Source organism: Bufo bufo, chromosome 2 (assembly GCF_905171765.1).
Source record: "Bufo bufo chromosome 2, aBufBuf1.1, whole genome shotgun sequence".
Taxonomy (NCBI): Eukaryota; Metazoa; Chordata; class Amphibia; order Anura; family Bufonidae; genus Bufo; species Bufo bufo.
The window spans coordinates 578427528-578452942 of NC_053390.1; the positions used below are offsets into that span (position 1 = coordinate 578427528).

Sequence of the window (25415 nt, forward strand, 5' to 3'; positions counted from 1 at the left end):
GTACCAGGTGAGGAATGCCAGAGTGGTATAATGTCTCTGTGTAGTAGTAGGTATAGTGTCAACGGTGTCTCCTACCTTGGTATGGCTGGACTCCTGGATCCTGGCTCACTTGCAATAAATGAGTGTGTTGCTAGTAGGAGTAATTGAGGAACTTGGTAGCAGTAAATGAGATCCAGACTTGGAATATAATTCAACTTTTCTTTACTGGAGGCAGCAATAATCCACATGAGATACAGCAATAGTCTTGGGTCCCAGCAGGTATTGGCAATGTATGGCAGGGATCAATATCTCTTCTGCTTCTATCATGTGCCTGGAGAATATGGCAGGAATCTGTCTTCTGCTCTGTCTATCTTCTGCTGTGTATGGGACTGACTAGCTGAGGAGGAATTTGGCTTCTACTGGTCTCTGGATGTTACTCACAGTTATGCTCACAGGGAATGGTTCGTCCTGGAGTTCTGGAGATGGCTGCTTGCTTGTCAACCAGCTGAGGCTGCAGGCTCAGACTGGGGATGAAGATCTTTGGTCTCAGCCGAGACATGATCCTGGGTTGGGATCCCTAGAACTTGGAGCTCCTACCAGCACAGCCTTCCCCTAGCCGGGGTGGCTGGCACACATACTCTAACTTCCTTTCTTCCCCATGAGGCAGGATCTGGGAACATTCCACACCTCCTCAAAGAGGGGGAGCTAAACTGGAATGTACTATTTCAGTTAAACTGGAATGTACTATTTCAGTCTAGAAATGCTAAACTGTTCCAAGGCCCTGGTAACACATTGCTGCCACCTGCTGGTGTACATGGAAATTACAGCAAATTACATGTAACAGGCTTAGAATATGCACATTAGTGAGGATGTGATGTTAAATTACACAGAATGACAATGCAGATACACTTAACAGGTTGTAGCGGGGTAAAAGAGTTTAGTAACATAACTCTGGGATGCTACACATGTAGTTGCTCATGTGTGCCAGGCTGCCCAGAGGCAACGACAAGCTGTCCTCTGTAGGAGGTGTATTGTCTGTGTCCTCTGTATCCCCCCAGCCATGCTCCATTGATGCCCATGAGCTGCTTTGAGTGCCACCCTGCTGTAAACACGGTTCCTCCTCATCATCATTATCCTTCTCCACCTCATCCTCCAGAACTGTGCCCTGGCTTGACAGTTGTGTACCTGGCCTCTGTTGGTGCAGGAACCCACCCTCTCAGCCACTTGTGAATGATTGCCCTGATAACTGTGGAAATGATCCCTCTTCCTCCTGTGCCACATCCTCTTCCATCATCGCCCGAAGTGTTTTTTCAAGGAGACATAGAAGTGGGATAGTAACGCTGAGGACAGCGTCATCAGCACTGGCCATGTTGGTGGAGTACTCGAAACAGCGCAACATGGCACATACGTCCCGCATGGAGGCCCACTCCTTGGTGGTGAAGTGGTGCTGTTCCGCAGAGCGACTCACCCATGCGTGCTGCAGGTCCTGCAATCCTCGGTGGCAGAAGGACATGCGCCAAAGTGCTATCTGCCTCAGGCTTAGCCGCCACTGCATTTACCCATTGTGCAGTTAGGGAGATATAACATCCCTACCCATGCTTACTGGTCCACGTATCAGTAGTTATGTGGACCTTGCCACAGATAGCGTTGCGCAGTGCACACTTGATTTTGTCCTCCACTTGGTTGTGCAGGGCAGGGATGGCTCATCTGGAAATGTAGTGGAGGCTGGGAACCACGTACTGTGGGACAGCCATCGCCATAAGGTTTTAAAAGTCTCTGTCTCCATCAGACGGAATGACAGTATTTCGAAGGCCAGGTGTTTCGTCATCATTATCAGAGACATGCTGTGATGGTCCTCCCATGTCCACATCCTGAAACATAAGTCATTGGGCATTAGTGCACTCAATCTGTTCTACTTCTGGGGCAGGGCTAGGTGGATGGTCCACGGAAAACCTGCCAGCAAAGTCATCAAAAATCATAAGAGACTGCTGCATGATTTGAGGCTCAGACTACTTGGCTGATTTGCAAGGGGTTGAGGTGAAAGACAGATGCCTATGGGCTGCAGGTGCCAACTTTGATGTTTCAGCAGGGGACCGGGTGGGAGACAATGTGAAGGAACTGGAGGCAGGGTCAGCCATCCAATCTACTACCGCCTGTACTTGTTCTGGCCTCACCATTCGTACACCAGTATTTGGGCCTACAAAATAACACTGAACGTTCTGTCGCCTGCCTACGTGCACCCGAGGAAGGTGTTTCATTTGGGCGTGTAGCTGGCACAGATCCACCACGTCCTCTCTGCAACAGGCGATCTACTAACACAAGCAACACCACGACCAGGGTCACGTCCTTTATTTGATGCTCTCCTCATTCTTTGAGTTCACCCACCAAACTAACAGACAGAATAACTACACTCACCTAAAGAATTATTAGAAACACCTGTTCTATTTCTCATTAATGCAATTATCTAGTCAACCAATCACATGTCAGTTGCTTCAATGCATTTAGGGGTGTGGTCCTGGTCAAGACAATCTCCTGAACTCCAAACTGAATGTCAGAATGGGAAAGAAAGGTGATTTAAGCAATTTTGAGCGTGGCATGGTTGTTGGTGCCAGACGTGCCGGTCTGAGTATTTCACAATCTGCTCAGTTACTGGGATTTTCACGCACAACCATTTCTAGGGTTTACAAAGAATGGTGTGAAAAGGGAAAAACATCCAGTATGCGGCAGTCCTGTGGGCAAAAATGCCTTGTGGATGCTAGAGGTCAGAGGAGAATGGGCTGACTGATTCAAGCTGATAGAAGAGCAACGTTGACTGAAATAACCACTCGTTACAACCGAGGTATGCAGCAAAGCATTTGTGAAGCCACAACACGCACAACCTTGAGGCGGATGGGCTACAACAGCAGAAGACCCCACCGGGTACCACTCATCTCCACTACAAATAGGAAAAAGAGGCTACAATTTGCACGAGCTCACCAAAATTGGACTGTTGAAGACTGGAAAAATGTTGCCTGGTCTGATGAGTCTCGATTTCTGTTGGGACATTCAAATGGTAGAGTCCGAATTTGGCGTAAACAGAATGAGAACATGTATCCATCCTCTGCTGGCTACTTCCAGCAGGATAATGCACCATGTCACAAAGCTCGAATCATTTCAAATTGGTTTCTTGAACATGACAATGAGTTCACTGTACTAAAATGGCCCCCCACAGTCACCAGATCTAAACCCAATAGAGCATCTTTGGGATGTGGTGGAACTGGAGCTTCGTGCCCTGGATGTGCATCCCTCAAATCTCCAACTGCAAGATGCTATCCTATCAATATGGGCCAACATTTCTAAAGAATGCTATCAGCACCTTGTTGAATCAATGCCACGTAGAATTAAGGCAGTTCTGAAGGCAAAAGGGGGTCCAACACCGTATTAGTATGGTGTTCTTAATAATTCTTTAGGTGAGTGTATATTAATTTCTCTGTCAAGTATGCAGTGCAGGTGTACCTCATACCAAAAATGGGTATATGCCACCCACCGATCTAACAGATTAACTATATTAATTTCTCTGTCACGGATGCAGTGCAGGTGTACCTCCTACAAAAAATTTGTATATGTCACCCACCGAACTATGTAATGTATGCAGTGCAGGGGTACCTAACACAAGAAATGGGTATATGTCACCCACCGAACTAACAGACAGATTAATTATATTACTATCCCTGTCACGTATGCAGTGCAGGTGTACCTCTCAAAAAAAAATTGTATATGTCACCCACCGAACTAACAGACGGATTAGGGTACTTTCACACTTGCGTTTTTCTTTTCCAGCATAGAGTTACGTCCTAGGGGCTCTATACCGGAAAAGAACTGTCCCATTTGAAGGACGCGACGATACCTAATATGTGTAGTTTATTTTATTTTTTTAATTTTTATTCAGTGATAAATGTTTTTTTTTTATCTTAACTTATTTCACTTTTTATTACATTTTTTTGACCCAGACCCACTTGGTTCTTGAAGATCCAGTGGGTCTGATGTCTGTATAATACAGTACAGAACCCTATATAGGGCTCTGCACTGTATTTTACTTACACTGAACAGATCTATGCTTTTAGCATAGATCTGTTCAGCACCATGGACAGCAGGACGCCTGAGCAGGCGTCCTGTTGCCATGGGAACCTTCCCCGTCTGCCACAACTTCGCAGACGGGGAAGGGTAAGCACAGGGCTAAGGGGGGCTGTCGGGGGGCTCTCTCCCTCTCCATCGGGGGGCTGCAAAGGCACAGCAGCCCCCCGATGGAGAGGGAGGGAGCTCCCTGACCGATGACAGTTAACTTTTTCCATATAGCGGTCCGTACGGAAAGGGTTAAACGGCTGACATATGCACAGATGTCAGCCGTTTATACCAGGGTGCCAGCAATGTGCTGGCACCCTGGTATACCCACTAGAAGCCAACGATCATTCAAGGGGAGGCGGGCGGGGGATCGCAATCCCGCCTGCCGCACCGCCCACCTCCCGCAACGCCCCCACCACCTGCGACACCCGCCTGCGAAAAATATTGATTTTAGGCCCTCTAAAGTTTCTGATCCCCGCGGTCAGGGACCGCGGGGATCAGAAACTGCAAAAAGCGCAGCAAACCGCAGGTCTGAATTGACCTGCGGTTTGCTGCGATCGCCGACACGGGGGGGTCACATGACCCCCCCTGGCGTTGTGACAGGATGCCGGCTGAATGATTTCAGCCGGCATCCTGTTCAGATTAACCCCTGGGGCGCCGGAATGCCTATTTAAAGTTAGGACGTACCGGTATGTCCTGGGTCCTTAAGGGGTTAAGACTGATCAGGATCCTGATCAGTCTTACAAATGCCATCAGTTGGCATACGTTTTGCCGGATCCGGATCTGTCATGTATGCAGTGCAAGTGTACCTAACACAAAAATTGGGTATATGTCACCCACCGAACTAACAGACGGATTAACTATATTAATACCCCTGTCACGTATGCAGTGCAGGTATACCTCACACCAAAAATGAGTATATGTCACCCACCGAACTAAACAGACGGATTAACTATTATATTTTTGTGTCAGGGGGGCAAAGGTATTGCATTGCACCCAAAAAAAAATAATCGCTATAGGTGACCCACAGAATTAACAGCCAGATTAATTATTATATTTCTCTGTCAGGGGTGCAAATCTGGTGTATAGCTCCCACAAATAAATCACTATAAGTCACCCACAGAATAAATAGCCATATGAATTTCCTAACACTCTCCCTCGCTTCAGCTGCCTGCTTCCTATCCCTGCACTACTCAGAGCTGATGGGCGGTGCTACACGTGATCCAGCTTATATAGAGGCTGGGTCACATGATGCACAGGCCAATCAAAGCCATGCCATTACTAGGCATGGTTGTGATGGCTTCTAAATGCCCACAGCTTAAAAGGTTGTTGATTAGCTGCCCTGCAGCCATTAAACAAGATTTATTAAATACCTGTACACCAAACTCGAGCCCAAACTTTTGCTACAAAGTTCGGGTCCGGGTACCCTAACTCGCAAAGTTCGGTACGGACCTGAACTTTGCATTTCGGGATCGCTCAGTGCTAGCCATATGGTATGAAACATGATGCTGGCAGCAGCAGAAGCCATATGATACGGAACATGATGGTAGGCAGGCAGACAGCGGCAGTGACATGATGGGTCATCGTCAGCAAGGACAGATCAATTTATCAGCCTTAGCTGGAGGTGTGTGAATATTCTCATCCATCTCCTCATCCTCCTTTTCCTGTGTAAGCTGTTCTCCTTCTGCCTTCCCTTGTTGCATCAGTGTGAGCATCTGATCTAAGATAAATATCTGGGGAATTACATTGTTGATGCTGCAATTTTTACTGCTTACAAATCTGGTGGCCCCATTGAAGGGCATAAGTCAACAACAGCCATCTCTGAGGAGCTGCTACTGCCTGAGCTTGAGACCAAACATGCTTCATGCTGAGGTGGTGTGGTGCATGTCAAAATCATTCACCACTTTACGCTGCTTGTACAGACGCTGTAGCATAAGCAAGGTGGAACGTCAACGAGTTGGAATATCATGGTCAAGTGGTGCAAAGGCAGAACATTCTGTTGTCCAGGAGGGCCTTTTTTGCCACATAAGAATGGCTGAAATGCAAAGACAGTCTCTCAGACATGGCCCTCTGTGAACCACTGTACCTTTTTAAAACATGTTGCATTACAAAATTTATGTGCCCCATGCAGCGAGCATATGTTATTTCCTTCAAATGCAGCATGGCCACAATGTTCCTGCCATTGTCTCTGACCCCCTTGCCCCGTTAGAGTTGGCAGGGAAACTAAACCAGCAGAATGTTTGCTGCTTGATTCATTTTAGCTACTGATCGGCTGTATGGCTACACTCACCGAGGTCGATCAACACTAAAACAGAATGGAAATGCTTCACTTTACACATAAGATAGGAGGGAGAGGGAGCGATCATCTGTCTTTTTTCTGTTGGGGACTGTAGGAGGACATGGAGGAGGCAGAAAAGTGCCTGGTGTGGGAACCAACTTGCACAAACGGGGTGCTACCTTGCTGCAAAAACATTAACCCATTGAGCTGTGAAAGACATGTACTATCCCTGCCTGTAACAGCTGCTCCAGTTGTTCACCATAGTTTGCACCTTGCCGCATAGTGAGAAATGCAAAGAGTGGTCCACGTTCCTGCCACGTGACAAGACAGAGATAGCTTTTTCAGAGAAATAATGGTGCTAGGTATCTTCCAAATAGGCTGAGCACATGCCATTAGCTCCTTAAAGGCAGAAGAATCCAGAAAGTGATATATGACAGCGACTACACCACCAGCATCTTGGCCAGGTGTGAGATAAGCTTGTGCACCAGTGTATTGCTGCAAATGTAGATTTGTTTCTTGGCCACACATTCCAGTATTAATGGCTAGCGATGGGGCAGAGTAGGAGGAGAGGAGGTGGTGGAGTAGTGAGAGTGAAAGTAACGGATGATATTGATGACAAGGACAGTGTACTGCACATGAATGTGGCCTGGCTTCTGCAAAGCAGACTAGGAGTAGTTGGACACCCTTGTAGCACTTGCTGGCAGTGATTTCTATTTTTTTTCACAGTAACTGGTGATGCCGCATCATGTGCCACAGTAGAGAAAAACTGCTTGACTGTAGATACTTGCACAGTCCATGCAGATGTAGTGGAAGCCGAGGTTAGTTTGAGCCTTGCATATTTTGAGCCTATGCCCACATTATCAGCTGCATCACCAGTTTCTAAACTGACCATAATAGAAGCAGATGTGTCCCTGGCAGTTTTTTCTGAGTTTCTGGCTATATGTTGGCTCTGATCTTTATTGCTGCTACCACAGCCACCACCCTCCTCTTCTGATGTTACCACTTTCCTCAATACCCCCATCCAGCTCCCAGGTCCTATCCAACACACAGTAATCATCATTCTCATCCTCCATGCCAATTTTTTAGATTGTGATTAGGGATGAGCGAACCCGAACTGTATAGTTCGGGTTCGTACCGAATTTTGGGGTGTCCGTGACACGGACCCAAACCCGAACATTTTCGTAAAAGTCCGGGTTCGGTGTTCGGCGCTTTCTTGGCGCTTTTTGAAAGGCTGCAAAACAGCCAATCAACAAGCGTTATACTACTTGCCCCAAGAGGCCATCACAGCCATGCCTACTATTAGAATGGTTGTGATTGGCCAGTGCAGCATGTGACCCAGCCTCTATATAAGCTTGGGTCACGTAGCGCTGCACGTCACTCTGCTGTTACAAGTGTAGGGAGAGGTTGCAGCTGAGACGTTAGGGCGAGATTAGGCAGTGATTAACTCCTCCAAAACACTTAAGACAGTCATCGATCTACAGCTGTGGATCATTGAACTGCTGCTATTCAATTGCTCACTGTTTTTAGGCTGCCCAGAGCGTTTTTCAGTCACTTTTTTCTGGGGTGATCGGCTGCCATTTTGTGGCTTGTGGTGCGCCAGCACAAGCTGCCACCAAGTCCATTTAACCATCAATAGTGTGGTTATTTTTTGGCTATATCCTACATCAGGGGCAAGCTGCCACCAAGTCCATTTAACCATCAATAGTGTGGTTATTTTTTGGCTATATCCTACATCAGGGGCAAGCTGCCACCAAGTCCATTTAACCATCAATAGTGTGGTTATTTAAATCTATCCCTAAAAGGGTATATTAGATTCAAGGTACTGATAGGGTCATTCTCAATAACTTCACACACACGCTACTGTGCAATTCCAAGTCTAATTCTGTGTGTAAACGTATACCTGTCACCCAGCGCCTAAAAAATAGGCCTCAAATTTATATTCATCCAAATCTGTCATTATTGCTTTAGCTGGTCAAGTTATTTAGTGTCCGTCAAAGCACAGTTTTTGTTCTGGGTTGAAATACAATTCCCAATTTTGCAATTCTCTAAATTAGTGGTTTCTGCTGTATCAGGCCTACTTTAAATCTATCCATAAAAGGGTATATAAGATTCAAGGTGCAGATAGGGTTATTCTCAATAACTTCACACACACGCTACTGTGCAATTCCAAGTCTAATTCTGTGTGTAAACGTATACCTGTCACCCAGCGCCTAAAAAATAGGCCTCAAATTTATATTCATCCAAATCTGTCATTATTGCTTTAGCTGGTCAAGTTATTTAGTGTCCGTCAAAGCACAGTTTTTGTTCTGGGTTGAAATACAATTCCCAATTTTGCAATTCTCTAAATTAGTGGTTTCTGCTGTATCAGGCCTACTTTACATCTATCCCTAAAAGGGTATATAAGATTCAAGGTGCAGATAGGGTTATTCTCAATAACTTCACACACACGCTACTGTGCAATTCCAAGTCTAATTCTGTGTGTAAACGTATTTCTGTCACCCATAGCCTAAAAAATAGGCCTCAAATTTATATTCATCCAAATCTGTCATTATTGCTTTAGCTGGTCAAGTTATTTAGTGTCCGTCAAAGCACAGTTTTTGTTCTGGGTTTAAATACAATTCCCAATTTTGCAATTCTCTAAATTAGTGGTTTCTGCTGTATCAGGCCTACTTTAAATCTATCCCTAAAAGGGTATATGAGATTCAAGGTGCTGATAGGGTTATTCTCAATAACTTCACACACACGCTACTGTGCAATTCCAAGTCTAATTCTGTCCGTAAACGTATACCTGTCATCCAGCGCCTAAATACTAGGCCTCAAATTTATATTCAGCTACTGTAAATCTGTCATTACTGCTGTGCCTTTATTACTGTAATACGGTACCTAAATAGATAGCCAGATAGTGTTAGGTGTCTGTAAAAAAAATGCCTGAATTTGAATTCAATACATTGGGCCAAATAATATTTTTCTTATTGTGGTGAACAGTAACAATGAGGAAAACATCTAGTAAGGGACGCGGACATGGTCGTGGTGGTGTTAGTGGACCCTCTGGTGCTGGAAGAGGACGTGGCCGTTCTGCCACAGCCACACGTCCTAGTGAACCAACTACCTCGGGTCCCAGTAGCCAGCAGAATTTACAGCGATATTTGGTGGGGCCCAATGCCGTTCTAAGGATGGTAAGGCCTGAGCAGGTACAGGCATTAGTCAATTGGGTGGCCGACAGTGGATCCAGCACATTCACATTATCTCCCACCCAGTCTTCTGCAGAAAGCGCACAGATGGCGCATGAAAACCAAGCTCATCAGTCTGTCACATCACCCCCATGCATATCAGGGAAACTGTCTGAGCCTCAAGTTATGCAGCCGTCTCTTATGCTGTTTGAAGACTCTGCTGGCAGGGTTTCCCAAGGGCATCCACCTAGCCCTTCCCCAGGGGTGGAAGAGATAGAATGCACTAACGCACAACCACTTATGTTTCCTGATGATGAGGACATGGGAATACCACCTCAGCACGTCTCTGATGATGACGAAACACAGGTGCCAACTGCTGCGTCTTTTTTGCAGTGTGCAGACTGAACAGGAGGTCAGGGATCAAGACTGGGTGGAAGACGATGCAGGGGACGATGAAGTCCTAGACCCCACATGGAATGAAGGTCGTGCCACTGACTTTCACAGTTCGGAGGAAGAGGCAGTGGTGAGACCGAGCCAACAGCGTAGCAAAAGACAAAGAGGGAGCAGTGGGCAAAAGCAGAACACCCGCCGCCAAGAGACTCCGCCTGCTACTGACCGCCGCCATCTGGGACCGAGCACCCCAAAGGCAGCTTCAAAGAGTTCCCTGGCATGGCACTTCTTCAAACAATGTGCTGATGACAAGACCCGAGTGGTTTGCACGCTGTGCCATCAGAGCCTGAAGCGAGGCATTAACGTTCTGAACCTTAGCACAACCTGCATGACCAGGCATCTGCATGCAAAGCATGAACTGCAGTGGAGTAAACACCTTAAAAACAAGGAAGTCACTCAGGCTCCCCCTGCTACCTCTTCTGCTGCTGCCTCAGCCTCTTCTGCTGCTGCCGCCTCGGCCTCTTCCTCCGCCTCTGGAGGAACGTTGGCACCTGCCGCCCAGCAAACATGGGATGTACCACCAACACCACCACCTGCGTCACCAAGCATCTCAACCATGTCACACGGCAGTGTTCAGCTCTCCATCTCACAAACATTTGAGAGAAAGCGTAAATTCCCACCTAGCCACCCTCGATCCCTGGCCCTGAATGCCAGCATTTCTAAACTACTGGCCTATGAAATGCTGTCATTTAGGCTGGTGAACACAGACAGCTTCAAACAGCTCATGTCGCTTGCTGTCCCACAGTATGTTGTTCCCAGCCGCCACTACTTCTCCAAGAGAGCCGTGCCTTCCCTGCACAACCAAGTATCCGATAAAATCAAGTGTGCACTGCGCAACGCCATCTGTGGCAAGGTCCACCTAACCACAGATACGTGGACCAGTAAGCACGGCCAGTGACGCTATATCTCCCTAACTGCACACTGGGTAAATGTAGTGGCGGCTGGGCACCAGGCGGAGAGCTGTTTGGCGCACGTCCTTCCGCCGCCAAGGATCGCAGGGCAACATTCTTTGCCTCCTGTCTCCTCCTCCTCCTACTCAGCTTCCTCCTCCTCTTCTTCCACCTGCCCATCCAGTCAGCCACACACCTTCACCACCAACTTCAGCACAGCACGGGGTAAACGTCAGCAGGCCGTTCTGAAACTCATATGTTTGGGGGACAGGCCCCACAATGCACAGGAGTTGTGGCGGGGTATAGAACAACAGACCGATGAGTGGTTGCTGCCGGTGAGCCTCAAGCCCGGCCTGGTGGTGTGCGATAATGGGCAAAATCTCGTTGCAGCTTTGGGACTAGCCGGTTTGACGCACATCCCTTGCCTGGCGCATGTGCTGAATTTGGTGGTGCAGAAGTTCATTCGCAACTACCCCGACATGTCAGAGCTGCTGCATAAAGTGCGGGTCGTCTGTTCGCGCTTCCGGCGTTCACATCCTGCCGCTGCTCGCCTGTCTGCGCTACAGCGTAACTTCGCCCTTCCCGCTCACCGCCTCATATGCGACGTGCCCACCAGGTGGAACTCCACCTTGCACATGCTGGACAGACTGTGCGAGCAGCAGCAGACCATAGTGGAGTTTCAGCTGCAGCACGCACGGGTCAGTCGCACTGCGGAACAGCACCACTTCACCACCAATGACTGGGCCCCCATGCGAGACCTGTGTGCCCTGTTGCGCTGTTTCGAGTACTCCACCAACATGGCCAGTGGCGATGACACCGTTATCAGCGTTACAATACCACTTCTATGTCTCCTTGAGAAAACACTTAGGGCGATGATGGAAGAGGAGGTGGCCCAGGAGGAGGAGGAGGAGGAGGAAGAGAGGTCATTTTTAGCACTTTCAGGCCAGTCTCTTCGAAGTGACTCAGAGGGAGGTTTTTTGCGACAGCAGAGGCCAGGTACAAATGTGGCCAGACAGGGCCCACTACTGGAGGACGAGGAGGACGAGGATTAGGAGGAGGTGGAGGAGGATGAGGATGAGGATGAAGCATGATCACAGCAGGGTGGCACCCAACGCAGCTCGGGCCCATCACTGGTGCGTGGCTGGGGGGAAACGCAGGACGATGACGATGCGCCTCCCACAGAGGACAGCTTGTCCTTACCTCTGGGCAGCCTGGCACACATGAGCGACTACATGCTGGAGTGCCTGCGCAACGACAGCAGAGTTGCCCACATTTTAACGTGTGCGGACTACTGGGTTGCCACCCTGCTGGATCCACGGTACAAAGACAATGTGCCCACCTTACTTCCTGCACTGGAGCGTGATAGGAAGATGCGCGAGTACAAGTGCACGTTGGTAGACGCGCTACTGAGAGCATTCCCAAATGTCACAGGGGAACAAGTGGAAGCCCAAGGCGAAGGCAGAGGAGGAGCAAGAGGTCGCCAACGCACCTGTGTCATGGCCAGCTCCTCTGAGGGCAGGGTTAGCATGGCAGAGATGTGGAAAAGTTTTGTCACCACGCCACAGCTAACTGCACCACCACCTGATACGGAACGTGTTAGCAGGAGGCAACATTTCACTAACATGGTGGAACAGCACCTGTGCACACCCCTCCACGTACTGACTGATGGTTCGGCCCCATTCAATTTCTGGGTCTCCAAATTGTCCACGTGCCTTGGAGGTGCTGGCCTGCCCGGCGGCCAGCGTTTTGTCTGAACGTGTATTCAGCACGGCAGGGGGCGTCATTACAGACAAACGCAGCCGCCTGTCTACCGCCAATGCGGACAAGATGACGTTCATAAAAATGAACCAGGCATGGATCCCACAGGACCTGTCCATCTCTTGTGCAGATTAGACATTAACTACCTCCCCTTAACCATATATTATTGTGCTCCAGGGCACTTCCTCATTCAATCCTATTTTTATTTTCATTTTACCATTATATTGCGGGGCAACCCAAAGTTGAATGAACCTCTCCTCTGTCTGGGTGCCGGGGCCTAAAAATATCTGACAGTGGCCTGTTCCAGTGGTGGGTGACATGAAGCCTTATTCTCTGCTATGACATGAAGACTGATTCTCTGCTGAGTCGCTGACATGAAGCCTGAATCTCTGTTATGGGACCTCTCTCCTCTGCCTGGGTGCCTGGGCCTAAATATGTGACAATAGACTATTCTAGTGGTGGGTGACGTGAAGCCTGATTCTCTGCTATGACATGAAGACTGATTCTCTGCTGACATGAAGCCTGAATCTCTGTTATGGGACCTCTCTCCTCTGCCTGGGTGCCGGGGCCTAAATACCTGACAATGGACTGTTCGAGTGGTGGGTGACGTGAAGCCTGATTCTCTGCTATGACATGAAGACTGATTCTCTGCTGAGTCGCTGACATGAAGCCTGAATCTGTTATGGGACCTCTCTCCTCTGCCTGGGTGCCGGGGCCTAAATTATATGACAATGGACTGTTCCAATGTTGGGTGACGTGAAGCATGATTCTCTGCTATAACATGAAGACTGATTCTCTGCTGACATGAAGCCAGATTCTCTGCTATGGGACCTCTCTCCTCTGCCTGGGTGCCTGGGCCTAAATATGTGACAATGGACTGTTCCAGTGGTGGGTGACGTGAAGCATGATTCTCTGCTATGACATGAAGACTTATTCTCTGTTATGGGACCTCTCTCCTCTGTCTGGGTGCCGGGGCCTAAATTATATGACAATGGACTGTTCCAATGTTGGGTGACGTGAAGCATGATTCTCTGCTATGACATGAAGACTGATTCTCTGCTGACATGAAGCCTAAATCTCTACTATTGGACCTCTCTCCGCTGTCTGGGTGCCGGGGCCTAAATATATGACAATGGACTGTTCCAGTGGTGGGTGACGTGAAGCCTGATTCTCTGCTATGACATGAAGACTGATTCTCCGCTGACATAAAGCCTGAATCTCTGTTATGGGACCTCTCTCCTCTGCCTGGGTGCCGGGGCCTAAATATCTGACAATGGACTGTTCCAGTGGTGGGTGACGTGAAGCCTGATTCTCTGCTATGACATGAAGACTGATTCTCTGCTGACATGAAGCCAGATTCTCTGCTATGGGACCTCTCTCCTCTGCATGGGCCTAAATATCTGACAATGGACTGTTCCAGTGGTGGGTGACGTGAAGCCTGATTCTCTGCTATGACATGAAGCCTGATTCTCTGCTGACATGAAGCCAGATTCTATGTTATGGGACCTCTTTCCTCTGCCTGGGTGCCGGGGCCTAAATATCTGACAATGGACTTTTCCAGTTTTGGCTGACGTGAGGCCTGATTCTCTGCTATGACATGAAGACTGATTCTCTGCTGCCCTGAAGCCTGATTCTCTGCTATGGGACCTCTCTCCAATTGATATTGGTTAATTTTTTATTTATTTTATTTTTATTTTTATTAATTTTCCTATCCACATTTGTTTGCAGGGGATTTAACTACATTTTGCTGCCTTTTGCAGCCCTCTAGCCCTTTCCTGGGCTGTTTTACAGCCTTTTTAGTGCCGAAAAGTTTGGGTCCCCATTGACTTCAATGGGGTTGGGTTCGGGACGAAGTTCGGGTCGGGTTCGGATCCCGAACCCGAACATTTCCGGGAAGTTCGGCCGAACTTCTCGAACCCGAACATCCAGGTGTTCGCTCAACTCTAATTGTGATATGTCATCAATGCTCCTTGGCCCTCCTCTCAATTTCTGTACCTGTTCTGTATTTGCCCCTGTGCGCCACTGTCACTACCTCTGCTTCCATTATCACCACAATTGCCACCACCAACACATCTATGCATGTGGTTCCCCACCTCTGCCTGAACCTCTTCCGCATTGCAGTCCAAAAGCTGACTGTTCACACACACGTAATCGGCACAGAGACTCTATTGAGTATCTTCCATAGCATATGGGGCTTTGTTGCCTCTTAGAAATAAGGAAGGTGCAGTGAAGACAGAGAGAATTCAGCTGAAAAGCTTACCTGGGGTTGCAGGGAGGAGTAGCAGTAGGAATAATGTGACCCCTGGCATTAAGGTATGGTGTTCAAATCAGAAGTGGAATCCACATAATCCTGCTGTGGCTAAGAGGAGAAGTTAGCCATTTAGTCCACAATCTCATCTTTGTCCTCAATAATTATATGGCACCTATAAAAAGCCAGGGAGAACTATTGCCTGCCACTATTACTTCTACATCTGGCCAGATCGCTGGTGCTGCTACTGCTGCTACTGCTGCTACTACCCACATTCTGTCTTTCAGATGAAGAGGTCTGGGTCTTTCATTTTGCATGGTTAAATCATGGTATTTTGATGGAGTAATGTGTTCACTAACATAGGTATAAGGCCTCATGCACACAACCGTTTTTCGGGTCCGCATCCAAGTCGCAGTTTTTGCGGCTCGGGTGCGGACCCATTCACTTCAATGGGGCCACAAAAGTTGCTCCGTTCTGAGGTCCCGCAAAAAAAATATAGCATGTCCTATTCTTGTCCTTTTGCAGACAAAAATAGGCATGTCTACAATGGGCCGCCCGTTCCACAAATTGGAACGGAAGGCACACGGGCAGCTTCCATTTTTTGCGGATCCGCGGTTTGCGGACCGCAAAAAACTGCATGGTCGTGTGCATGTAGCCTAAGTGCAATGTTTGTGGAAAAATGGCTTTGAACTATTATTTTTCTAACATGTGTAACAATGCAATTTTTTGAAGTAAAATATATTTGAACCACACGGTCTGATGCAGTAACGCATTCACTAACATGGTTATAAAAATGCAATGTTTAAGTATGCTTTCACTAACTTGGGTAAAACAATATAATTTTTACTGTGAAATGTCTTTGCAGTAACATGTCTTTGATCTGATGCAGTAATGTGTTCACTTTCAAGGGTATAACTGTGCATTGTTGAATGTAAAATGTGTTTGAACTATATGTGTTCTCTAACATGTGTATAAAAATCTTTGCAGTTAAATTTCTTTGAACTACACAGTCTGATGCAGTAATATAACTTTTTTTTTGCTACAAAAATAACCCAATAACACGAGTATAAAAATGGTGTTATTGCAATATTGCTTTTGCTGTAACTACGTATTTTCTTGTAGGAATATGCAACATTTTTATTAATTTGGGTAAAAAAAAATTCAGTATTTCTTTTGCTTTAACTACCCGTCATCTTGCAGCAATATGCAACATGTTTAATAATATGGGTATCAAAATGCTTTTACTGCAGTATTGCTTTTGCTGTAACTGCCCCTTATTTTGCAGCAATAAGTAATGTGTTTAATAACACAGGTATCAAAATGGTATCAAAATGCCATTCCCACAGTATTATGTTTTCTGTAACCACCAATAGGCTTGCAGTAATATGAAACAGTCTGATGCAGTAATATAACATGGTTTTTGCTATAAAAAGAAAATGTGTTCAATATCACGTGAATAAAAATCTCATTATTGGAGCATTGCTTTTGCTGTAACTACCCATTATCTTGCAGCAATATGCAACTTAATCACCAAAAAGCAACAGCCAGGGAATGAGTAACTCAATAAATCTTTATTATACAATTATCATAAAATCACATAATTAAAATAGATCCATGGTGGTCAAGAGATACATAAGGTACATGGCAGGGCACACAAACGGACGGTAACTGTTGACAATTACAAAAAGTAAATAGCACTTGGCATATTAGTCAAGAATGAAAATATAAAAAATAAAGTGCAAGTGCATACAAAATATACTTCAATAGATAAAGCTTAACCCCTCCTACCCCGGGCAATTTTTTGCCCTTCTGCCCAGGCCATTTTTTGAAAATATGACATGTCACTTTATGTGGTAATAGCTTTGGAACACTTTTATTCATCCAAGCCATTCTGAGATAGTTTTCTCGTGACACATTGTACTTCATGATAGTCATAAATTTGAGTCAATATATTTCAACTTTATTTATGAAAAAATCCCAAATTTACCAAAAATTTAGAAAAAATTCTCAATTTTCAAAATTTCGATTTATCTGCTTTCGAAAAACATAAAGTGATACCTCATAAAATATTTATTACTTAACTTTCCCCATGTGCCTACTTTATGCTGGCATCATTTTGTAAATGTCATTTTATTTTTTTAGGATGTTAGAAGGCTTAGAATATTTGAAGCAATTCTTAAAATTTTTACGAAAATTTCCCAAACCCACTTTTTAAGAACCAGTTCATGTCTGAAGTAACTTTGTGGGGCTTACATAATGGAAACCCCCCATAAATGATGACCCCATTGTAGAAAATACACCCCTCAAGTTACTCAAAACTGATTTTACAAACTTTTTTTAACCCTTTAGGTGTTCCATAAGAATGGAGAATGGAGATGAAATTTCTAAATTTCACTTTGTTGGCAGATTTTCCATTTTAATTCATTTTTTTCTTTAACACATTGAGGGTTAACAGCAAAACAAAGCTCAATATTTATTATACTGATTATGCGGTTTACAGAAACACACCACTGATGTAAGGGCACACGGCAGGGCGCAGAAGAAAAGGAGCGCCATATGGTTTTTGGAAGGCAGATTTTGCTGGACTGGTTTTTAGATGCCATTTAAAGCCCCCTTAAAGCACCGTTACAGTCGAAACTCCCAAAAAGTGACCCCATTTTGGAAACTAGTGGATAAGGTGCTAGTTTTATTGGTACTATTTTGGGGTACATATGATTTTTAATTGTCATATATTACGTTTTTTGTGAGGCAAGGTAACCATAAAATGGCTGCATTGGCACTGTTTTTATTTTTTACAACATTCATCTGACAGGGTAGATCATGTGCTATTTTTATAGAGCAGGTTGTTAAGGGTGCAATGATATCAAATATGTCTACTTTCTTTGTTTGTTTCAGTTTTACATAATAAAGCATTTTTGAAAAAAAAAATGTTTTTGTGTCTCTATTTTCTGAATGCCTTATTTTTATTTATTTTTTCTGCCGATCGTCTTGTGCAGGGGCTCATGTTTTGCAGGAAGAGTTGACATTTTTATTGGTACCATTTTTTGGTACATATGATTTTTCGATCATTCATTATTATACTTTATGGGGCAAGGTGACCCAAAAATTGGTTGTTTTGGCAGAGTTTTTATTTATTTATTTTCAAAACGTTCACCTGAGGGGTTAGGTCATATGACATTTTTATAGAGCAGATCGTTACGGACGTGGAAATTCCTAATATGTATACTTTTTCTTTATTTATTTAAGTTTTACACAATAATAGCATTTTTGAAACAAAAAATGATGTCTTAGTGTCTCCATAGTCTGAGACCCATAGCTTTTTTATTTTTTGATAGGTAGGGTCTTATTTTTTGTGGGATGAGATGACGGTTTGATTGGTACTATTTTGGGGGCATATGGCTTTTTGATCACTTGGTATTGCACTTTGTGATGTTAGGTGACAAAAATGGCTTTTTTGGCACTGTTCATTTTTTTACGGTGTTCACCTGAGGGGTTAGGTCATGTGATATTTTGATAGATATGGTTGTTACAGACGCGGCGATACCTAATACTGTTTGTCTACTTTTTTAAAATTTATTTCGATTTAACACAATAATAGCGTATTTGAAACAAAAAATTATGTTTTAATGTCTCCATGTTCTGAGAGCTATAGTTATTTTATTTATTTTTTAATCGATTTTCTTATGTAGGGGCTCATTTATTGCGGGATGAGGTGACAGTTTTATTGGTACCATTTTATGTGATATATGCCTTTTTGATCGATTGGTGTTGCATAGGGTTGAGCGAACCCGAACTGTAAAGTTCGGGTTCGTACCGAACTTTACGGTGTTTGGCACCCGAACCCGAACATTTCAGTAAAAGTTCGGGTTCGGTGTTCGGGTAATATTAATATACCATCGGATCGGAGTTTCTCCAATCCAATGGTATATTTTAACTTTAAGCGTCCCCATCACCATGGGAACGCCTCTGTTAGAATATACCATCGGATTTGAGTTAGATCATGAAAACTCAGATCTAACAGTATATTCTAACACAGAGGCGTTCCCATAGTGATGGGGACGCTTCAAGTTAGAATATACTGAGAACTGTGGACATAACGGCCCCCTGCTGCATGGCAGCACCCGATCTCTTACAGGGGGCTGTGATCCGCACAATTAACCCCTCAGGTGCCGCAATTAACCCCTGCATGGCATAGGGCTGCCTTGTCACCCATCAGGTCCCCGCCACAGCAGCGCGTGGACCCGATGGGCTCCCCCACTGCCACATGCACCTTCTACCTTCAGTGCTGACTGCGGCATAGAAGGGGTTAATCTGCTGGCATCGGCTTTTACAGCGATACCGGCGGATAGTGATGAGCGGCAGGTCCCATATTCGAATTCGCGATATTTCGGGAATATTCGCTAGATCATTCGTTTCATATTCGCGAATATTCGTATTCAAGATTATTTTCACGATTGCGATTAATCTAAAATGTAAAAATCGTGCAATGCGATTGATCAAAAAAGAATATATAGCAGTAAATATAGTGCTATTCGTCATATTCTAAAACAAGAATATATAGCAATATAGCGAATATTCGAGAAAATACAAACAGAGCAATTTAGCTAAGCAAATATAGTGCTTTAATATTTTTTTTTAATAGTGTCAATTTTTTCCAAATCCAAAGTTCAGAAGAGAAAAAAAATAAGACTATAAAAAAAAAAGATTAGTGCAGTATAGCCGTTAAATTGCTCTATATTTTGTATTTAGCGAATATTCACTATATTGCTATATATTCTTGTTTTAGAATATTACGAATATTCGAAAAAACAAATATTCATTTTTAGAATATTCGTAATATTCTAAAACAAGAAGATATAGCAATATAGCGAATTTTCGAAAAAAAAAAAAAAAAAAACGAATGTAGAGCAATTTAGCTAATATAGTGCCATAATCTTATTTTTTTTTATATTTGTATTTTTTTTCCAATCTGGACTTCAGATGAGAAAAAAATTACAACTATTAGACAAAGGAGATTATAGCACTATATTAGCTAAATTGCTCTATATTCGATTTTTTCGAATATTCTCTATATTGATATATATTCTTGTTTTAGAATATTATGAATATTCTAAAAAACTAATATATAGCAATATATCTAATATATTTGTTTTTTAGAATATTCATCATTTTTTACATCTGAAGTCACAATTCCTCCCTGCTTAAGTTACTTAAGTTACTTAAGCAGGGAGGAATCATGACTTCAGATGTAAAAAAATGACGAATATATTTATCGCCGATTTCGCATTATGAAAATTTGCAATAAACTCTACTCCTAAAGTCAAAAATATTGCAGCCTTCTCATTGGCCCACAAGCTAGAAGCACGGAGGGATCATGTGTACTAATTTAAAAAAAAATCTAACTATATTCTAAATATTCGCGAATTCTCAAAGTGCCGATATTCGCGATAAAAATTTGCAATTCGAATATTCGTGATCAACACTACCGGCAGATACAACACGGGCCCGGCTATCAGGGACTGCCGGGCCCCTGCAGTGATCGGACACGCACCGCTCTGGTGCCCGCCCAATCACCATGACATAATAGTATGTCAAAATGCGGCAAGTCACTTGCCACCATTACATACTATTAGGTCATATGTCAAGAAGGGGTTAAGTAGGAAAAACACCAGATACAACCATGAACCAAATCAAAAATATAAAGTACAAGTATACCATACTGGCCGCCCCGACGCACGTTTTGCTCAAAGCGTCATCAGGGGGTCCAATATGCAACATGAGTATTAAAATGGCATTATTACTGTATTGCTTTTGTACCCATTATCTGGCCACAATATACAACACATTCAGTAAATAGTAAATAACAGTATATTTAAAAAGCTTTTTAGAATTAAAAAATATGCAATTGCTCAGCATTTGGCACAGAATGTATGCTATTGGGCTACTGGCAATAAGCTTATGAAGCTGTCTGCCTGTTCATATGCAGAAAAAATAAAGTTTATTTTTCTTGCAGGGGGTCTTGTAATGTAGAACTAGCTGCCAGCATCAGTATTAAACACACAACTAAAATCTACCCAATTATATCTCTGTATTCTCTCCATATGGTGTCCTTAGTACAACTAGATTACTGGCTTGTGTCTAACTTCTAAAATAAGAGATATTAACAGGCACTCAATCACCCGAAACTGCGTTAAGAATTCATAATTTAATGCACCAATAAACAATAAAACTAAACAATTAGTAGGATTAAAATTATAAAAAACAATTATAAAAATACTATGAGGACAATTATCACAGTAGATATCGCAGACTCTCGAAGCAAAAATTATTAATCAGTTGTCATATGTATATATAACACATTTCCTAATCAAGCACATAAAATGATTTATAGAACATAAATAAAAAATAATAAAAAATATGAATATTAAATATCCAAAAATCAATCAATAATAAATCAATATTAATATAATTCAGATATTCAATGATTAGTATTGTTATGGGAAATTAATTGAGTTAGTTGATCCAGATAATAGATGTTGTTCATAATTCATCCGATAATCAATGTTCATAATTAGGATAACAATAGATGGTAAACAATGTTACTTGATCCAGATTATTTCATTCAAGATTAAGAATCAATGTTCATAATTATTCTTCCCCTATTAAAAAGTGTATATATATTTATTATCTTTGTCCTTAGGACGTTATAGATGGAAATTCCTTTGGGATAAATGCTATCTATATAATATAGTTGTGCACATATACAAACCGGATTCCAAAAAAGTTGGGACACTATACAAATCGTGAATAAAAACTGAATGCAATGATGTGGAGGTGCCAACTTCTAATATTTTATTCAGAATAGAACATAAATCACGGAACAAAAGTTTAAACTGAGAAAATGTACCATTTTAAGGGAAAAATATGTTGAATCAGAATTTCATGGTGTCAACAAATCCCCAAAAAGTTGGGACAAGGCCATTTTCACCACTGTGTGGCATCTCCCCTTCTTACAACACTCAACAGACGTCTGGGGACCGAGGAGACCAGTCTCTCAAGTTTAGAAATAGGAATGCTCTCCCATTCTTGTCTAATACAGGCCTCTAACTGTTCAATCGTCTTGGGCCTTCTTTGTTGCACCTTCCTCTTTATGATGCGCCAAAAGATCTGGACTGCAGACTGGCCATTTCAGTACCCGGATCCTTCTCCTACGCAGCCATGATGTTGTGATTGATGCAGAATGTGGTCTGGCATTATCTTGTTGAAAAATGCAGGGTCTTCCCTGAAAGAGATGACGTCTGGATGGGAGCATATGTTGTTCTAGAACCTGAATATATTTTTCTGCATTGATGGTGCCTTTCCAGACATGCAAGCTGCCCATGCCACACTAACTCATGCAACCCCATACTATCAGAGATGCAGGCTTCTGAACTGAGCGTTGATAACAACTTGGGTTGTCCTTGTCCTCTTTGGTCCGGATGACATGGCGTCCGAGATCTCCAAAAAGAACTTTGAATCGTGACTCGTCTGACCACAGAACAGTCTTCCATTTTGCCACACTCCATTTTAAATGATCCCTTGCCCAGTGAAAACGCCTGAGCTTGTGGATCTTGCTTAGAAATGGCTTCTTCTTTGCACTGTAGAGTTTCAGCTGGCAACGGCGGATGGCACGGTGGATTGTGTTCACTGACAATGGTTTCTGGAAGTATTCCTGAGCCCATTCTGTGATTTCCTTTACAGTAGCATTCCTGTTTGTGGTGCAGTGTCGTTTAAGGGCCCGGAGATCACGGGCATCCAGTATGGTTTTACGGCCTTGACCCTTACGCACAGAGATTGTTCCAGATTCTCTGAATCTTCGGATGATGTTATGCACAGTTGATGATGATAGATGCAAAGTCTTTGCAATTTTTTGCTGGGTAACACCTTTCTGATATTGCTCCACTATCTTTCTGCGCAACATTGTGGGAATTGGTGATCCTCTACCCATCTTGGCTTCTGAGAGACACTGCCACTCTGAGAAGCTCTTTTTATACCCAATCATGTTGCCAATTGACCTAATTAGTGTTAATTGATCTTCCAGCTCTTCGTTATACTCAAATTTACTTTTTCCAGCCTCTTATTGCTACTTGTCCCAACTTTTTGGGGATTTGTTGACACCGTGAAAATTGGAATCAACGTATTTTTCCTTTAAAAAGATACATTTTCTCGGATTAAACGTTTGATCTGTCATCTACGTTCTATTACAAATAAAATATTGACATTTGCCATCTCCACATCATTGCATTCAGTTTTTATTCACAATTTGTTTAGTGTCCCAACTTTTTTGGAATCCAGTTTGTACAACTTTTGCTGATAACGGCTCAACTTCACCACATCCTCCAATAATCAATGTTAATGATTAGAATAACAATAAATGGTCAATGATGTTATTTTATCCAAATTATTCCATTCAAAAATCAATGTTCATGATTATCATCCCCCTCTTCAAAATGAGTATTATCAATATAATATATATATATGTAGCTTTCTTTAATGTGTTTATATATATATACATATGACAACTGATTAATTATTTTAGCTGCGATAGTTATATCTACTGTGATAATTGTCCTCAGTGTTTTTATATCATTTTTTTATAATTTTAATCCTACTAATGGTTTAGTTTTATTGTTTATTGGTGCATTAAATTATGAATTCTCAACGCAGTTCCGGGTGATTGAGTGCCTGTTAATATCTCTTATTTTAGAAATTATTAAAAAGCAGTGGGGTAAGCCTATAACAGTGCAACTATAACCAGAAATAAAGACGGGTGAGCCACTATACTTTTCTTTCTTGTGTTTGAAATTGCTTTTTGTCAGACACTGCTACAACACATCCTTCCAGGTCACAAGCTGAATGCTGTCTCTTCATAATGACTTGCCTGCGTACTGCCCCTGATACCGTAGGTTGATCAAGGCTGTCTGTTGGCCTTCGAGCTAATCAGGGCAAGTACTTCCCTCCACTTCCTTCCAGTGTCATGTAAAATGGCTCTATACACTATTTTTATGAGTTTCATCTAAAATAGTCTAAAACTTCCTTTGGATTCATTTGGTGGATGAGTTTTTGTGAAATCTGTAACAAATTAATTTCATTTAGTATCAATTGACTCATCCCTACTCTTCATGTTACTGGTTATCGTGTTTCTATTGAGCTTGGCTGTGTATTTGAGCATTACTGAGGGGTAGGCCTTATTGGTTTTATTATTTCTTTCAAGCCCTTTAGCTGTATACCCCTATAGCTTTCTCTTAATACTTCATAAGTTTGCTTAGTTTTACTCCAAATCTTTTGTTGCTTAGCAGCACATTTAAGCCGCTCCTCTTTCTCTCAGTCACGTTCCGTCTTACTATGCCACACTCCTTGTTGAGTGAAGTGTAAACGCGTTAGAAAAGTGTCTAAAACAGAAGATAAATTCAGTGTAAAGCATGTATGTCAGTTTTTGGAACAAATTGCACCAAAAAATTGTGCATTTTCAATAGTAAATCTGCACCAATGTATTTATATCTTTTTATATATATATGTTTTTTGTTTTTTTTCATTATGCAGAATCCGGGTGAACTGTTTATTATTCTGTCAAAAGGCATACCAAAGGACACAGAAGTAGAAGTTGAATTTTGTATAAAAAATAAACTTATTAGGAATAAGCCAAAACAATGGAGTGAAAAAATTCTATGCTTGAGTGCTCCTGGTAAGAAATAAATTGTGTTTTTTCATTTATTTTTTATTATTGTTATAATAATTATTACTGCAACAATTTAATATTTTAAATATGAATCCGGTATCTGTTCATACACATACATATTTTATGGTTTTGCCAGGGTTTCTGCTGGCCTTTTCAGTATTATAGATGAAAAGAATAGCACAGTCTACAACACCATTCTTGCCCCTGTTGTCCTTGTGATCACATGATCACTAGGACACAGTTCCCATGACCATGCTGCTGAGAATAACTAAACCAAGAATGGTCAGGATAGTGGTAAGATTCAAAATTTCCATATTAACCATCAACATATTTATAGACAGACGTTAAAGGGGTATCCCACACATTTAAAACTGCATTTTTTTTACTGCTTATCTGGAGGTGTGTGTTCTCTTTTTGTAAGTGGGCAGGAGCTCTTAAGACAAACACCTCCATCTCCCAGGAAGCCTTTCATTTACCTTTTTTTTTTTTAACCTCCTCCTAAACTGTATAGAAAATAGCCCCTCACATATAGCCCCAGATATACATATGGTATGTACTGCCCAAAGAGAGATATAGCTACCGGTATATACTTGTTTACATAAACGGTGACTAGGCCACTCCACTTTCCTCTCTATGAGGGCACTACACAACACTGAAGAGAGGTAAAGGGAGCAGAGAAGCTGCTGAGCATGTTAGCCCACCACTGAATGCAGGAGAAGGTGCACCACCAGAATGAACAGCAGGGGGTGCTACCATACCAAAGAGGAAAATATAATGTACATATGAAAGTCTAACTAAATTTTATTGCATGTATATTGCAATA

The 25415-nt window shown here is 43.0% G+C and overlaps 1 protein-coding gene across 3 annotated transcripts in view; it reads left to right on the forward strand.

Annotated features, from left to right (window-relative positions):
* Window positions 1-25415, forward strand: part of BANK1 (B cell scaffold protein with ankyrin repeats 1) — a 713259-nt gene that overhangs the window by 145189 nt on the left and 542655 nt on the right. For all 3 annotated transcript variants that reach the window (XM_040418216.1, XM_040418217.1, XM_040418218.1), the window contains exon 4: window positions 24457-24598. In XM_040418216.1, coding sequence (XP_040274150.1) covers window positions 24457-24598 — 142 coding nt within the window. The remainder of the gene's footprint in view (window positions 1-24456; window positions 24599-25415) is intronic.